General features: G+C 35.8%; 1 protein-coding gene across 4 annotated transcripts in view; it reads left to right on the top strand.

Moving 5' to 3' along the window:
- Positions 1 to 16,927, top strand: part of LOC121378617 (ABC transporter A family member 1-like) — a 57,668-nt gene extending 40,741 nt beyond the window's left edge. The window contains exons 21-30 of one of the 4 annotated variants that reach the window (XM_041506876.1): positions 744 to 896; positions 3,239 to 3,376; positions 3,935 to 4,024; positions 4,909 to 5,121; positions 6,649 to 6,765; positions 7,348 to 7,560; positions 12,606 to 12,778; positions 14,840 to 14,915; positions 16,393 to 16,487; positions 16,866 to 16,927. In XM_041506876.1, coding sequence (XP_041362810.1) covers positions 744 to 896; positions 3,239 to 3,376; positions 3,935 to 4,024; positions 4,909 to 5,121; positions 6,649 to 6,765; positions 7,348 to 7,560; positions 12,606 to 12,778; positions 14,840 to 14,915; positions 16,393 to 16,487; positions 16,866 to 16,896 — 1,299 coding nt within the window. In that variant the 3' untranslated portion in view covers positions 16,897 to 16,927. Of the gene's footprint in view, positions 1 to 743; positions 897 to 3,238; positions 3,377 to 3,934; positions 4,025 to 4,908; positions 5,122 to 6,648; positions 6,766 to 7,347; positions 7,561 to 12,605; positions 12,779 to 14,839; positions 14,916 to 16,392; positions 16,488 to 16,865 lie in introns of those variants that run through there. The other 3 variants (XM_041506877.1, XM_041506878.1, XM_041506879.1) reach the window with 3 other exon arrangements.
- Positions 16,928 to 17,576: the final 649 nt, after the last annotated feature.

The raw sequence follows: 17,576 nt of genomic DNA, 5'->3' as shown, positions 1-17,576 counted from the left end.
ATGAGAAGGTATGCAAAATTTTAAAATATGGAAGGAAGGAAAGAAATTTTATTTAACGACGCACTCAACACATTTTATTTAGGGTTATATGGCGTCAGACATATATGGTTAAAGATCACACAGATATTGACAAAGGAAACCTGCTGTGGCCACTTCATGGGCTGCTCTTTTCGATTAGCAGTAAGGGATCTTTTTTATGCACCATCCCACAGACAGGGTAGTACATACCACGACCTTTGATATGCCAGTCGTGGTGCACTGGCTGGATCAAAATAAGGAACCACACAGATAATGAGAGAGGAAACCCGCTGCCGCCACCCAATAGGCTACTCTTTCCGATTAACAGCAAGAGATCTTTTGTATGCAGCATCACATAGATAGGCTGGTATCACTTTCTTTCTGGTGTTAATGCTTTCATGTATGAAAGGCGGGATCTAGCTTAGTCAATAGTGCGCTCACTTGGTGTGCTTTGTTCACAGGATAGAACCTTCTCTGTGTACTCAGTCCCGTCCCAACCACTGCCCCATGACTGGTGTATCAAAGGCAGTGGTATGTCTGTTCCTACCTATGGGAAATTGCATATATTATTAGATCCTTTGTTACTTATGGAAAAATGTAGTGGGCTTCCTCTGAAGACTAGAAGTCACAATTACAAAATATTCGACATCCAATAGTTAATGGTTAATTAATCAATGTGCTTTAATAGTGTCGTTAAAGGAAAAATAATCTTTGTTTTATTTCAGATTCCATCGTTCATCACTGCAGGAGCCATACTAACACTGGTAATGCTTTTCTTAGCATACATCCCGGCCAATCTCCTGCTCGCCTATGTGTTCTCATACGCCTTTGAAACATTTGAAACTTGCCAAGCAGTCCTTCCCAATGTTTTCATCTTTGTAAGTACACCTTCGATAATTTCCTCAGGACTACTATAATTAGATGCATACAGAACATATCTTACATGGGGGTGGGGTGGGGGGGGTGAATTGTGGTGGTTTCTTGACATTATCAAATATACATGCAATAGTAAAAGACATTGATGTTTGCTTAAACACCACCTCAGCATTATTTGGATTATTGTTGTTTGGTGCCAAACATATGAGACCCCTGAAAAATGTGAAATAACATTTTTGTTTTTCATGCAAGTCTAGTTTTACGCAACCATTTTTCGTCTGTGCAGTAAAGGTCATAGCTCAGAGTTGTATAATAGCAATCCCCCCTTTGAGAGCATATCCCTCCTGGACACTTCCCCATAATCAATCCCCCCTCTCAGAGCATACCCCTCGGTCATTTCCCCTCAGTCAATTCCCCCTCTCAGAGCATACCCCCCATGTCATTTCCTCTCAGAGCATATCCCCCCGATCATTTCCCCATAGTCAATTCCCCCTCTCAGAGCATATACCCCGATAATTTCTCCTCAGTCAATTTCTCCTCTCAGAGCATACACTCCCTCCCCCAGTCATTCCACCACAGTCAATTTCCTCTCTCAGAGCATATCCCCCTGGTCATTTTGCCTCAGTCAATTCCCCCTCTCAGAGCATACCCCCCGGTCATTTCACCATAGTCAATACCCCCTCTCAGAGCACATCCCCCTGGTCATTTCCCGTCAGTCAGTTCCCCTTCTCAGAGCATACCCCCAGGTCATTTCACCATAGTCAGTTCCCCCTCAGAGCATAACCCCCTGATCATTTCCCCTCAGTCAATTCCCCCTCTCAGAGCATACCCCCCGGTCATTTCCCCATAGTCAATTCCACCCTCTCAGAGCACATCCCTCCCACCCCCCGGTCATTTCACCATAGTCAATACCCCCTCTCAGAGCACATCCTCCCCTTGTCATTTCCCCTCAGTCAATTCCCCCTCTCAGAGCATATCCCCCGATCATTTCCCCTCAGTCAATTCCCCCTCAAAGAGCATACCACTTACCCCCAGTCATTTCACCATAGTCAATTTCCCCTCTCAAAGCACATCCCCCCTGGTCATTTCCATTTCGCCTCAGTCAATTCCCCCTCTCGGAGCATATCCCCCCCCCCCCCCCCCCGATCATTTCCCCTCAGTCAGTTCCCCCTCTCAGAGCATACCCCCCGGTCATCTCACCACAATCAATTCCCCCCCCCCCCGAGCATATCCCCCCTGGTCATTTCCCCTCAGTCAATTCCCCCCACCATTGCAACCTGATCACCTACCCACTTAGGTCACCTCTAGTCATCCCCCATTATTAAAAATTACGAACAGTCTTTATGCACAATATCCCTGACCCAATCACTGGCTGGAGAAGATACGCCGCCTCAATGTCGCATATACACAGATGTCATTAACAGGCTGCAGAATATTGTAAGAGATCATGACAACCGACACACCAAGCTGGTACTAATATTGAAACATTTTAGAGGTTACGCTGGGGATTAATCATAGGATCCTGCTCAGCAAGCGACACTGTATGCCATCTGTGAGTATCGCTCCAGAAGGACACACAAAGAAAGCATCACAAAAAATGCCATTGTTAATTATGATATTCGTGACTGATGAGTTGCGACATTTGTGGTTGAAATTTGTCACCGACTTTGTGACATTTGATAATAATTAGGACACTAATGACTTTAAAATAGCTCTACTCTAAAGATACAATAATGGACACAGTCAGTAATAATTGTTATTGTTTAATATTTTCAACATACCATCACAAGATGTTATTTTGATCACCAATAGTGTTAGTGATTTTTAATAATGTAGGAAATTACTTGGGATGGTGCAGTGGGTGGGTGCCCTCGAATCACGGATTCCCACCAAAATTAAGATTATTAATTCCATGTGCAGAGAAGTACAGAAAGGTTATGTAGAATTATTGCATCCTAATGACTTACAGTTACGACCAATTGTAGATGGCCCGGTGTTTGTAACCCACTGACTAAGCAATTTCATTGATATATTGTTGAAACCATTTTTATTAAAAGTAAGAAGTTATTTTGATCACCATTAGTGTTAGTGACTTTTAGTAATGTAGGAAATTACTTGAGATTGCTCAGTGGGTGGGTGCCCATGAATCAGGGATTCCCACCAAAATTAACTTTGGCTTTGAAATGTAATCATTATACCTTAAATTAATTACTCATAAAAACTACATCTAAATTGAATACATAATTTGGACCCTGTATTTTTGCTGCAATAAAATCACATTACTGCTAGAATATCCTAGGCCCTGAACACATCACCTTAAAAATATGAGTACATCTATTTTCAGTCAGGGATTATTCCCTACATAGCGATATCACTGATGGATATGTTGGGTCATCCAGATGTAGCAAAGATCGTTCACTATGTGATGTGCGTCATTGATCCTCCTTATATCATCTTTGGTGGAATATACTACATAGAAAGGGTGAGATCTTTAATAAACTATATGTTTATCCTGCATAATTAATGTATTAAAATATAGCTTTCATTTCCTAATTATTCGATTTTTAAAATATTTAGTAAATAACATATATATGGAGGCTAACATTATATATATTGAATATCAGGTTACTACGTTTTGATAGCGTGGTTATTTGACGAGGTTTAGATAATGGTGTAACAGGCAAGCTTCAGTAATTATAAGTGTTTGTATATTCAATCTGTTTCTGATAGTCATTTTGTTGGTAATGGCACTTTTTACTATATAACTATGTCTCGATTTTTATTTAACTGCTCCCCCCCACCCCACCCCCACCCCACCCCCCCACCCCCCAATTTAAGTATGTAGGTACAGCGCTGATTTGAAAGTATTACTAGCACTTAACAAACACAGTAAAACAAAACTATACTAGTATACCTCATTGACTTCTTTTTTATTTAGTAGGACATTCACAGTTTTATTCATTTTGTTCATCAGGGTGTAAATTATAATACTATTTATTGTAGCCAACATGTTGCATGGCTCGTTGATATATATTTGCAGATATCACGTGTAGCAGATATTCTACAACAGCCAGTAACGTTTGACATGTACTTTGAGATGGACAACAATATTATCTACCCAATTATTGTGGTATGTTCTTTAGCTTAGATAGTAACAGCTAAGTTCTGAGCAATATTGTTTGATATTGGGCTCTTACACCACATACACCCCAATCACAATGCGACTGGAAAGGTTCCAAATCATCTGGTGTGTACAAGTTATGCTCACCATTAAAGGTTTTATCTTTGTCCTGGCTTTAAAACATGGTTTACTACCATACATGGAACAAATAGCAATGTGTTTTTTGTATGTTACGTTTGGTTGTTTTAAAGGTTACTGGTTATGTTTTTATATAATATCAAAAGTGTAGGTTGTATGAGCTTACCGGTAGCACCATAAACATACTTCAGTACATAGATAAGTATTATACATTGAGTTAAGTATGTTTGTGAGGCAGTATGGGTTGCTGGCCAGCACCCTGGTTACAACAGCACAGTGCTGACATTCAGTACACAACGTTTGTCATGAGCACCACTAACAATTTGATTGATTCTCACCTTAATATCTAAAGATAAAAAGTGTCAGTTGACAGAATTCGAAGCTGCTGCAACGATTCGCGTGATATTTGACAGCCCACGACCTCAACCGCTAGGCAAACAGGGACATCCCCATAATAGAAGCCATATTAAACGTAGTTAAGGAACTGTGCTGCCAAACACTCCGTTCGAAATTAAGGTTTAGTAACCAAGGAACACTCACTTCAATTGGACATTTTGTTTCATATATAGAGGCAATGTTTTGACAGTTTGGGCTGTTTTCAAGTCATTTATATAATAGAAAACAAAAGTTAATCTTATGGACCTGAAGATTACCCCTCCTCATCCCAAACGTTCCTACAGGCCAGTCGCATATGCTTCACAGCTAAATTTCTTGAAGTTTTAAAAATACAAGAACTTTTTCTCTTTGTGTTCTAGGCTCTAATACATATTGTAGTAATGATCGTGCTACTGAGAATTGTGGATCTGCACAGTACTGGCGGTAGTCTTGTCCAAGCTATAATGTGTTGCATCTCGAAGGTGAAGGCTATTCCCGAAGAGAACAGTGATATCCCTGACGATGAGGATGATGATGTGAAAGATGAACGACATCGTGTCAACAAACTCCATGGCATTGCAGATAGACACATGGCAAGCATTGATTAAAATCATTTTAATAAATTTTAACTGCAACTTGACATTCGTCAGCGAAGTTTTTCTAAATCTGATTTGTCCAGCGTCCGTCCATCAACTTTTCCTTTGAAGTCTATTTTCTCCTACAGTTTTGATAAGAACTATTCTCAAACTCGATACAATGATCCCCTGGACACCCACCATAAACCAATAGAGAGATATTTCGAATATTTAGAAATTTTTATTTTTATTATATGTTTTAAAACTTTAAATTGAAAATGTGAAGGTGCATATTCTCCAAAAGAATGTTTAAACTTGACACATTCAAAAGAGATCTTACAAATTAATTCATTATCTACTACTAACAAAATAGAAAATTAAATAGCGGAGCTCTATAGACCGATAGGTCTTTTGTTTAAGTCCCATTTTGCCCCCTGCCTTCTCACTTTTGACTGTCATGATCCTATCCCTTGATGAATTACGAATCTGACAGTTTTTCTGTCAAGGGTTTGGATGTAGATGTAAGTGGTAAAGCAATCGTCTGTGATGTGATACGGAGATTGCAAGATCGTTCCACCTCAGTGGACTTGAATTTGTTTTGCCTTCACACCTATGTCCCACAGGTATATCAAAGACTGTGATATGTACTGTCCTGCCTGTGACAAAGTACATATAAACCACCTATTGCTGCTTTGTTTAGTAACTTTTATCTGTATAATGATAAAACAAATATATAATCAGGGTCGTACATATATAGACACTTGAATGCTATACAAAATATCATTGTTGATAATTAGGGGATAATATCAGTGTGTTTTGTTAACTATAAGGATTTATCACAAAATTTGAATTTTGGCACAAGACAAAGTTATAGCTAACAACGAAACACATTGATATTATCCCTATTATCATACTACACCTATCAGGAGTATCTGTAAGATCTTTTACTGTGCTTTTATTTTTTAAAATTCCACAAATCTTAAAAACCTTATAATCTATTATCCTTACTTAAGATAGTCAATTACGATATTCAATGAAAACGCTTGTAATACTTAACAGTATGACATAATATTTTTTCTTTCTCTTGACTTCTTTGGCTAAAGGAGTGATTCAAATGGCAAATTTATCAGTACTGTAGTCTGTAGTCTATATTTGTAATATAGAATATACTAAACAAAATATTTTGGTTGGCTGTTAAATTTTATGTTAAATGTTTGACGTGATTCAACGTCATGTTGAATTATTTCACGGAATTTGCATGAATTAATTCTGGATTAAAAAAACCACGTTCATGGAGTAGGTCTACAAGTTTATACCTTTTACTAACATATTTTCACTTAATACTTTTATAAATACCATAAACAATATTTACTTATGAAATGGTAAGTATTATTTTCATGAGTTGTTAACATTTTTTGTGATATTTTAAATGTAGTTAATGTTGTTTAAAATTGCATTTAAAAATCGATAATCACTTCCATCTTGTCGTCTTTGTGAATTTATTGTCCCGATAGGTATGTTCTAAACAGAAATGGTCTGCTTCAGATTGTAATACAGTTATTTCTGATGAACCTGCCTGTGTCATTTAGGAGAGCAGGTGACAAGACACATGATCGCATTGACTGCTGCTGTCGATCAGTGACCAGATCTTACTTGGGGTGGGTGGGTGTTCATTGCCACTAACTATGTGTTAAAAATTACAATGCCACGAAATAATAATAAAATAATAAACAATAACATCATTTTCATCTGAAGTTAGTATTTAAAAATATTTATATCAACGTTTAAACATAATGGAAGATATGGAATTAATATCCTAACGAAAACACCACACATGAGGCCAGGTGGCAACATATAGGACACGCTCTCGGAATTTTGTCAACGTGGTAAATCCATGGAGCCCATGACAGTGTAAATAAATTGCCAATTTATCACAAAAATCAATTAATGGAAAAAAGGCTTATATGTCAGTTGCAGTGAAATGTGTATTCATTGAAAAAACTACCTTGAAAATCGTTTACTAACAAAATATTAGTGCAAGTAGGAAAAACAAAATAGTTCATCTGGGTGATTATTTGGAATGGTGGGTAGCTACACATCCCTGCATTGTTATAATATACACATATGATTCTCTTTTCTTAGTATGTAAAAATCAATATATTTGTGTTTGATTGCATTGCATAAATATATTGACTAGCATACTGTATGACAATCTTCATAACTTCATTAATAATCTTGTATCAGATGCCAGTGGCGTATGTGAGGAATTTGAGGAAAGAATTCAAGAAACGTACAACAAAACACCAGACGAAGGAAAACTCTGTGAAGGTGGCTGTGCAGAATGCAACTTTTGCTGTGGATAAAAACGAAGTTTTTGGTTTGCTCGGACCCAATGGTGCTGGGAAAACAACCATCTTGAATATGGTCATTGCAGAGACTTCAGCTACTAAAGGAAAGGTAAGATTGAGCAAGAGTATAATGGTGAATACTGGTTGTTACAAAACATAACTATATATGCGACATGGTCATGTTTTTAATTTGGAGGGTGGTAACTTTAATTTAGTTTACAGAAAACTTAGATAATGTATATTGATGTTTTGTAAGCCATGTGTGACCCCACATATCTAGTACAACTAGCTTGTATATACAGAAGATACCAAATGAGTAGCCTGAATACCTATTATTGTACTAGGTATTTTGAAAACGTATCTAACGAAAGACAGTTAGTTATTCTATTTATCACTATTCTATAATTACCATGGTATTTCTTGGAATCTTGTGAAAATTTACGACACCATGACTTAATTTTACCAGCATATGAATACACCAGCTGTTAGCTGTTGTATTTGTTTAATATAAAGTCTACACCCGCAAAACTGAAAACAATTAACCCATTATAGAAGCTAAATGTAAAAAAGAAACTAAAAAAAAAGCCCTCAAGAAAGTGCATTTGATCAAGTATTTTGAAAATATCCATATGACGCAAACAAAATTATAGTAGGAACGATGTCAACAAAAAACATGGAGACACTTTTTGTTTATTCGTCTGCTACATTGTCATTAGTTCTTGGAATGTTTATTGACTGGACTATTTTCAAGGTATAAAACTGTATTCTGTATGATAACATAAACCTCCATATAGCGGTGTACAAATAGTGGAATTCATCCATTCTGGTCTGATGGGCATGTTCACGTGTAATCTGCATGCTTGGATCTGTAGATACATTGCTATAGACTGGGATTTTTCCATCTATGGGCAGTTAATCAAGTGTTGAATTCAGGATGATGCATTTCATAAATCTGTTAATAACTGCATGTTGATGCTTTAACTATTATGGTAAAACAGTTTTGATATGTTACACTATATGGAGTAAGCTGTTATAATGTATATTTTAATTTGGTTCAAGTCAGGTATCATATAATCCATAACCGACAGTATTGACGTAGATAAAAGGGCAGGAATGTAATGAAAGGAAATGTAGTCCAAGCAAATTATTATTTTGTTTTATTATTCCCATTTTTATTGACATGATATCCACACACAGATGTATACAGTACATATAAAAAGATCCACATGAAACAACCCAAAGTAGCTAAGGAGATATTCAGCTAAGATCAAATATATGTGACTGATAATCAGACATACATGAATGAAAAATTCAAAAGGAGACTAAGGACATAACAAGTATCAAAAAAGAAGAGAAGAAATAAAATCTAGGTTTTAAATATATTGTGACAAATTGACCAAAATTTGGTGAAAAAGCCGCTGCTTTTGTAACATAATAGTACTCAGTCAACTTTTTGGGGGACCATTTCAAACTGGGTACATATGCATTAAAATGACATTTAAATATTACGTGTTTTGTAACGAGTACAGTGGCATTAATGGGATCATTATTTCTGGTTTTAAAGCCAAAAATTACATTTTTTAAATTAAATTTAATATTGCTACCCGTTTTTACATAAATCCAGTTCTGAATATCATTCCAAATTGAGTTGACTAAAGTGCATTCCCAAAATAAATGGGTAATTGTACCAAGTTCTAAATTACAAAAATTACACCGGACAAGAAATATAACCAATTTTATATAAGAAGGTATTAACAGGAAGTATATTATGAATTATTTTAAACTGAAACCATCCATATAATAACTTCAGTGTGTTGACCTTCAGTGTGTTGACAATCTAGTGTGTTAACACCAGTGTGTCGACGTTAACTCTGTCACTAATAGTAAATGTTTGTCATTGGTAAGTGATTAAAGACAAGATCATATTTTGTCCAGTGGTATATTGTACTGATTTCAATAATACTGTCAAAGAACAGACTTATGTTATATGTTTCGAATGAGTAAAAATAATATGCATAATTTATATGCAGTGCACAATATTTTAGGGAAAATTGGGAGCTAGGTATGTGCAAAAATTATGTCGCACTGTCACTGCATCAATTTGCATGACATTTCAAAGTTAGGAATTTGTAAATTCAGTTATTATTTTACAAATCTTTTGAAATGATACACTGTCATCTCATGTGTAACAAGACACAGTGCAATATTTGTGATAAAATTATTTAAATCGATGATAAGAGTTTGTCAGATTAGATGGTTTTTATTGCGGTTTTTTTTTTTTTTCATCAGTGATTTTCCCAAACAAAAATGCATGCTTGCGGCTAGGTTGTTGCAAGGTAGTTACAAGGTTGTTACAAGGTAGTACAAGCAATGCAAGCTATTTGCAAGCTAACATTTAGCTCGCGTAAGGTAGTCAGTATTTCTGCAAGCTTGCCGCATGCATGTTTTCATTTGTGAAAGCATGCGCAAGCTTGCTGCATGCATATCTTCAACTGTGCAAGCTTCCCGCAAGCATGTTTTCATTTTTGCTAGCTTGCTGCAAGCATATCTTCAAATGTGCAAGCTTCCCGCAAGCATGTTTTCATTTTGCAAGCTTGCTGCATGCATATCTTCAACTGTGCAAGCTTCCCGCAAGCATGTTTTCATTTTTGCAAGCTTGCTGCATGTATATCTTCAACTGTGAAAGCATGTCTACACTTGTGGAGAAAAAGCTAAGTCCAAATAATTTTCATGGTTATTTGTTTTTTAATTCATAACTTCTCATATGATTTATCAAATTCAATGGGAACAGTGGCTAAACAACCAAACATACATGTAACAGATTTAGATAGTATTTACAATAATAATTAAAACAAAATTAATATTAATACATAGGAATGATAATACAATATGGTTAAAACAGAATCATCTTGTAATGATTGGATTTTCAATTGGCCCCAAAAATAATAACATATGCATGGCCATGAGAGGATGACATGGGCCATGTTTGGTTGAAATTAGCCTGGTGGAATTTGAGATGATGTTGAAAATGTCTGAGCCAATCAGAGACCAGGGTGGCCATCTTGGATTTTGAATCAGCCACAAAAATAACAACACTTAGTAAGTCATGAGAGAATCACTTGGACTAAGTTTGATAGAAACCTGCCGGGTGGACCTTGAAAAGAAGCAAAAAAATTTCTCTGTCAATCAGAGGCCAGGGCAGCGATCTTGATTTTAAATCTGCCCGAAAAATAACAAACTTGGTCAGGGCCATGAGAGGATCATTAGGAATACATATGGTTTAAATTTGCATGGTGGAACTTGAGTAAAAGTTAAAAATGTCTCAGTTATTCAGAGGCCAGGGCGGCCATCTTGGAATTTTTATTGGCCTTAAAAATAACAACACTTGGTCAGGTCTATAAGAGGATCATTTGGACCAAGTTTGGTTGAATCCTGCTTGGTGGAACAGGAGAAAAAAGAAAACAAGAAGAAACAAACAAATGACTTTACACCACAGTGTGGATCTCCAGATAGTGGAGGAATATAACCTAAAACAAGAAGAAGAAGAAGAATATAGTACCAGGAGCTTTTTTAGCATATTAGTTTAATCAAGACTATCCCACATAAATGGAACATGTCTATCAGACAGGTAAACTAATTTTGTAGCCTAAGTATCTGACAACATGTAGCACCTATTTTTTTGTTTTAAACTGTTCATGTTTTTCACTTTAAAACCATTGTTGTTTTTAAAAGAATTATACAAGATGCAAGATGGCTGCCACTGATGCAAGCTTGTAGGTAGATCTTCGCAAGCTTGCAGGAAGCTCGTCGCAAGCGTGCGGGTAGCTCGTCGCAAGCTTGCGGCAAGGTTGCAACAAGCTTCCCGCAAGCTCGTCGCAAGCTTGCGGCAAGGTTGTAAAAAGGTTCCAAATACTAGCTTAAACTGAATAAGCTTGCAGGAAGCTTGTCGCAAGCATGCAACAAGCTTGCGGCAAGGTTGCAAGAAGCTCGTCGCAAGCTTGCGGCAAGGTTGTAAAAAGGTTCCAAATACTAGCTCGAAACGCGGTAGTTACTACCTTGCCACAAGGTTGTTACCAGCTATTTATTAAGCTTGCAATTTTTGTTTGGGTTATTTGCTACATATAAATATAAAGGTTGGTCTTTGTTAAACAAAGATGTAAACAGAAGGGAAAAAGCTCATTTTTAATATTCACATGTCATTGAAACAACTAAATTATTCTTTAAGCTTATAATAACATTTAACACCCCCTAAAAAAAAAACATCCAAACAAACATAATATTGCATGATATGATATATCATTTGTACTGTGCATAAATTATTGTTACAGTACAAAAACTTAGATAGGCTTTAAGGATGATATCAAAAGTTGAGGTCGATAGCGTTTTAATCCATATTTAATGCTTCGATTATAATTCAAAACGTGGATTATCCATGTGCCTGCTGCCAATATACTGTATTATGGAACGTTTGAAATATCTGCATAAAGCAAAAATATTTTATATTAAATTTTGACGGTGTCGACTTTCCTACATTTTGATTGTCTTCTGGTTGGGATGCACCACTGCAGTAATTTGATAATTGTAGTTATCAATGCCATTTACTAGACTAAATTATATAGTATAGTATAGTATAGTATTAGATTATATAGTATAGTATAGTATATAGTATAGTATAGTATAGTATAGTATAGTATAGTATAGTATAGTCTAGTGTATAGTATAGTATAGTATAGTATAGTATAGTATAGTATAGTATATAGTATAGTATATTATATAGTATAGTATAGTATAGTATAGTATTGTAGTAATAGTAATAGTAATAGTAATAGTATAGTATAGTGTTGGTAATAGAAAATACGTTTTATATATTAGTTCCATTTGGCTCTATCCTGTGCAAATTTGGGTTTTCTAAGCTAGTCTTGAAAGTGGTATTCCTCCAACGGGCTGGGCAAGAAGAATGAAACATCCTGTTACGTATCTCCTTGTGGATCATGGATGACTTTGCCCAACTTCCTTTCAATTCTGCTTTGTGCAGAGATAAAACTTTTATATCGGAATACGGTTTTGTTATTCAGATTACAAATTAAATAGTTATAGTTTACAGTGCTGCTTCTTTTCAGTTGATATCACTAGGATTAATAACATTAATTTCAGATCATTGTAGCAGGTCACAATGTCCACTCAAGTGCATCCGAAGCATTCCAGGCTATTGGCTATTGTCCACAGCATGATGCATTGTGGCCGAGTATCACACTGAAGGAACACTTGGCGTGCTACGCAGCCATCAAGGGAATACCACGAGGAGATATTGACTCACTTGTCAACTAGTAAGTAAGCTTTGTGCATGTAGAATATAGTATATAACACTAGAGCACATTGATTAATATTATCATTGATTTTCTCGATGTCAGACATTTGATAATTCTGACATACAGTATTTAAAAGAAACCTGTTGGGTATATACAACCAAATCAAATCCCATAGCCGACAATAGTAACATTCCTACCTGTAGCATATCAATCGACATAAACACCACGGATATAAATACTACCACACCTCACCCTTAAAGTGAATGAGAAAAAATGGGGGTTAAGCTGTTCATTTCTGAGATAACGTGTAGTGTCTATGACTACCCTAGTTCCGCACAAAATTCGAGTACTTTTTTTTTACAGGTACCTCATACATGTTTCAAGCACAAGGCTACTTGAAATAAAAGTGCATACATTTTTTTCTAGATGAAAATATTTCATTTTACAACCAACACACTCACATTTATCACCAATCACAGGATTTGTGGTGTTCACTTCTTTATCAAAAGTTGGGTGCACCTCGAACTTTGTCCCAGCCGGAAGTTATTTGGTTTAGTACTACCTATTCTGATAACATAAACTTTTCAAAAGATCTGTTGTATTCTGACATAAACTGACAACCTAACTGAAACTGTTGTTTCTACAGTGCAACCTAATATAATACACCTCATAAGGCATATATATTGCATACAGTTTTGTACAAATGCAATATGTCATACTAAACAACAAAATGTTTTAAAATAAAACTCCTGAAGATATTGATTGTCATTTGGGTGAAGGGGCGGGACGTACATGTAGCTCTGTGGTACTGCACTCGCCTAATGCACGATCGATCCCGTCAGTGGGCCCATTAGGCTATTTCTCGTACCAGCTAGTGCTCCACAACTGGTGTAACAAAGGCCGTGGTATGTACTATCCTGTCTGTGGGATGGTGCATATAAAGTTTTCCATATGAGAATTTCATACATGTACATGAAAAATTAACTATGTTAATGGAAACTAAAGACATTAACTCACTATTGGCACATGTTATTTTTAATATAAAAATAAATTGCTATTAAAATCGTAGTTCAGGTTGCTTATATATAATACCATATTTAAGAGCAGTCGTATATGGCATTTCAAATACCATGTAAAAAGAAATTATTGAAATCTTTACAGTATGAATTATAGGCCAAAACCAACTTTTCCTCAGTGCTAACTTTGATTCAGACTCCATTCAGAGCCATGCACAGTGATTATTGTCAAGGTCGAGATCATTGTGAACTTCCATGGCCGAATGACGGCTAATTAAGCAACCAGTATAGTTTAATTCAATAAATGACAAAATCAAACTGGTTTTTTTTATTATGCACTGAATATGTGCTATAGGGTGTATACTACCAAAGCAGATCCCATAGACGACAATGGTAACATATGTGGCTAAAACTCCTATCTGCAGAGAATCAATGGCATAAATACTACCACCCTTCACCCTTAAAGTAAATCAGAAAAAAATGGAGGTCAAGCTGTACATTTCTGAGATAACGGGTAGTGTCTATGACTACCCTAGTTCTGCACAAAATTTGAGTACTTTTTTTTACAGGTACCTCCATACATGTTTCAGGCACAAAGCTACTTGACACAGTGGTACTAGATGAAACAAAATAGTGGTGTTCACTTCTTTCACACACTCACATTTATCACCAATCACAGGATTTGTGGTATTCACTTCTCTATCAAAAGTTGGGTGCACCTCGAACTTTGACACAGCCAGAAGTTATTTGGGTTGATACTACCTGCTGTATTTTGTCTTTATGCTCTTTTCCAAAGACAGAACAGCACATAACGCAGCAGTTAATATGTCAGTATTGAGGCATTGGTTGGAATGTGGAAAAACTATAGTGGATCAACTGAGGTGGGTGAATCGTTTCTGACGTTTGCATCCATAATTCACTTATTTTGCTTCTTCTTGTTTTTCTCATACTGGTTTACATTCGACTGATTGATTATGAAACTTGTATTCATAATTTGAACATTTGTCTTTTAGCATTCATTTAAAGACTTAATATAATGACATGTTTGCTTTTTTTGATTCAGCTTTGTGGATAATCTAAAAGTTACAGAGCATGCAGACAAAAGAGCTGATAAAATGTCTGGTGGGACACGACGAAAGGTAGTGTATATGATAACTGACTCCAACTCTTTATGATAAAAACTGACTAAACTATATCAGGTCTACATCTACACGAAAGGTAGTGTATATGATAACTGACTCCAACTCTTTATGATAAAAACTGACTAAACTATATCAGGTCTACATCTACACGAAAGGTAGTGTATATGATAACTGACTCCAACTCTTTATGATAAAAACTGACTAAACTATATCAGGTCTACATCTACACGAAAGGTAGTGTATATAATAACTGACTCCAACTCTTTATGATAAAAACTGACTAAACTATATCAGGTCTACATCTACACGAAAGGTAGTGTATATGATAACTGACTCCAACTCTTTATAATAAAAACTGACTAAACTATATCAGGTCTACATCTACACGAAAGGTAGTGTATATAATAACTGACTCCAACTCTTTATGATAAAAACTTACTAAACTCTATCAGGTCTACATCTACACGAAAGGTAGTGTATATGATAACTGACTCCAACTCTTTATGATAAAAACTTACTAAACTATATCAGGTCTACATCTACACGAAAGGTAGTGTATATAATAACTGACTCCAACTCTTTATGATAAAAACTTACTAAACTATATCAGATCTACATCTATATGAAAGGTAGTGTATATAATAACTGACTCCCAACTCTTTGAAAACTGTTTCTACAGTATATTCAGAACAGCAACTGGGCACTAATGATGAATTCGTTATGCATCAATTTAATTAATCATAAGCGTCCACGTGTCTTCACGTCCTCCTAATATTACGACTAATATGATCTAACTGAAATGATGATTCGGAATAACACATTAATATGTTAGGGGTTGGACGTAGTACGGTGGTAAAGTATTCTAAATAGGTGCAATGGATCTAGAATCGACGTCGTCAGTGAGCCCATTGTGATATTTCTTCTTCCACAACTGTTAATAGAGGTTGTGGTATGTACTATCATGACTTTGGGATGGTGCATATATAATACTAATAAAATTAGTAGACCACTGAGTGAGGTTTCCTCTCTAATTATATGTTGCTCTTTACAATATGATTGATGCAATGTATCCATAAATAAAAATATTTCGAATGCATCGCCGGTGAGCCAGTTGTGCTATTTCTCTTTCCAGCCAGTGCTCCATAACTTTTGTAACATAAAGCTGTGGTATGTACTGTTGAATGGTGCATTTAAAAGTTCTTTTGCTGCTAACTGAAAATAATAGTCCATGGAGTAGTGGCAAGAGGTTTCCTATCGCATTATCTGTGTGGTTCTTAGCCATATGTCCGACGCCATATAACCATAAATAAAAATGTATTGAGTGCATCATTAATTTCTTTCCTTGGTAAGTTACAACTTGACCAAGTGACAAAATAATCTCACGTTAAACACTAAATTCCTGCAGTTTAAAGTGATTAGCTTTGTCATTATAAATATTAATTTGCTCTATTCTGTTCTGGATTTCGTTTTACAGGTGAGCTATGCAATAAGTATGTTGGGCAAACCACAGATTGTTTTGCTGGATGAACCTTCCACTGGCATGGATCCACAGTCCAAGAGATTTCTGTGGTATGTTAGAGTAATATCACAATATGTAATTGATACTTCAAAGTCTTATATTTGTGCCTAAGTTTGTCTAGCATTTATGTCCTCAGTTACTATAACGAAATGTTATACCTATAAATTATAGCCACTGCATGGGGGTTTCCTTTGAAATCACTGAAATGATAGTTTACATCGTTTACATGGCAACAAAGCAGTGTAGTTCAGTGACAGAGCAGAGAGGCTGACACTGGCTGACCATCTTATATTTAATAGGAGTATTAACTAAAGGCTGCTGATCATGTAGGTCCTTAAAGTTTGACTTAATGTACTATTTGGTCAGCATTTATTTTAATCCTCTTACGTGGAAAATTGCTTTTTACCAGTAGGGATCTATATTTAAAGGGACACAAAGAGCTCTAGCTTCATGTCGTGATGGGCGAGGAGCCATTTTGACAACACACTACATGGAAGAGGCTGGTTGCTTGTGCTCCAGGGTGCTGCCACAAATGGTTAATGGTCAGCTATGACATCCCGTTAGTAGTATATTTTGTTTGATTGAAAAGAATACCCCATGGCACGGTGGCAGCTAGGTGTTGGTGTTTATTTTGTTGTTTTTTTCCTATACCTTCAAAATTGTGACGATATGACCCATACCATTTCTGCAATAACTTCTATTTGACTGCGACTTTATGCAATTTATGCAAGTTAAGAAAGTTATGGAGTTTTGCAGAGATAACTCGTTAAGAAATATGTCTAAAAGATTTAAGTGTCACTCATTATTATCAGCATGTTCATACATACATACATACATATATATAGATATCTATAGATATAGATATATATATATATATATATATATATATATATATAGAGTTGGCTTCTTCGAATGATCAACAACTCGCGATCAACAATGACATTTGAACCCATGGATGGTTGGGAAATCAGTTAATGGTCAACAGTCCATTTTTGTAATGATTTTGTAATTGTCATATTTGTGAAATATATTTTTGAAATAACGCATAAAGCGATATTAGTGGCTGCATATTAAACGTGTTTATGATAGTTCTAATATTTGTACTATTTCATTTTATTTCCTAAAACATTATTTTTCTG

This window comes from Gigantopelta aegis, chromosome 8 (genome assembly GCF_016097555.1).
Source record: "Gigantopelta aegis isolate Gae_Host chromosome 8, Gae_host_genome, whole genome shotgun sequence".
In the NCBI taxonomy this organism is placed as follows: Eukaryota; Metazoa; Mollusca; class Gastropoda; order Neomphalida; family Peltospiridae; genus Gigantopelta; species Gigantopelta aegis.
The sequence above is the reverse complement of the archived record's forward strand: the minus strand, read 5'-3'. Positions and strand labels throughout refer to the sequence as shown.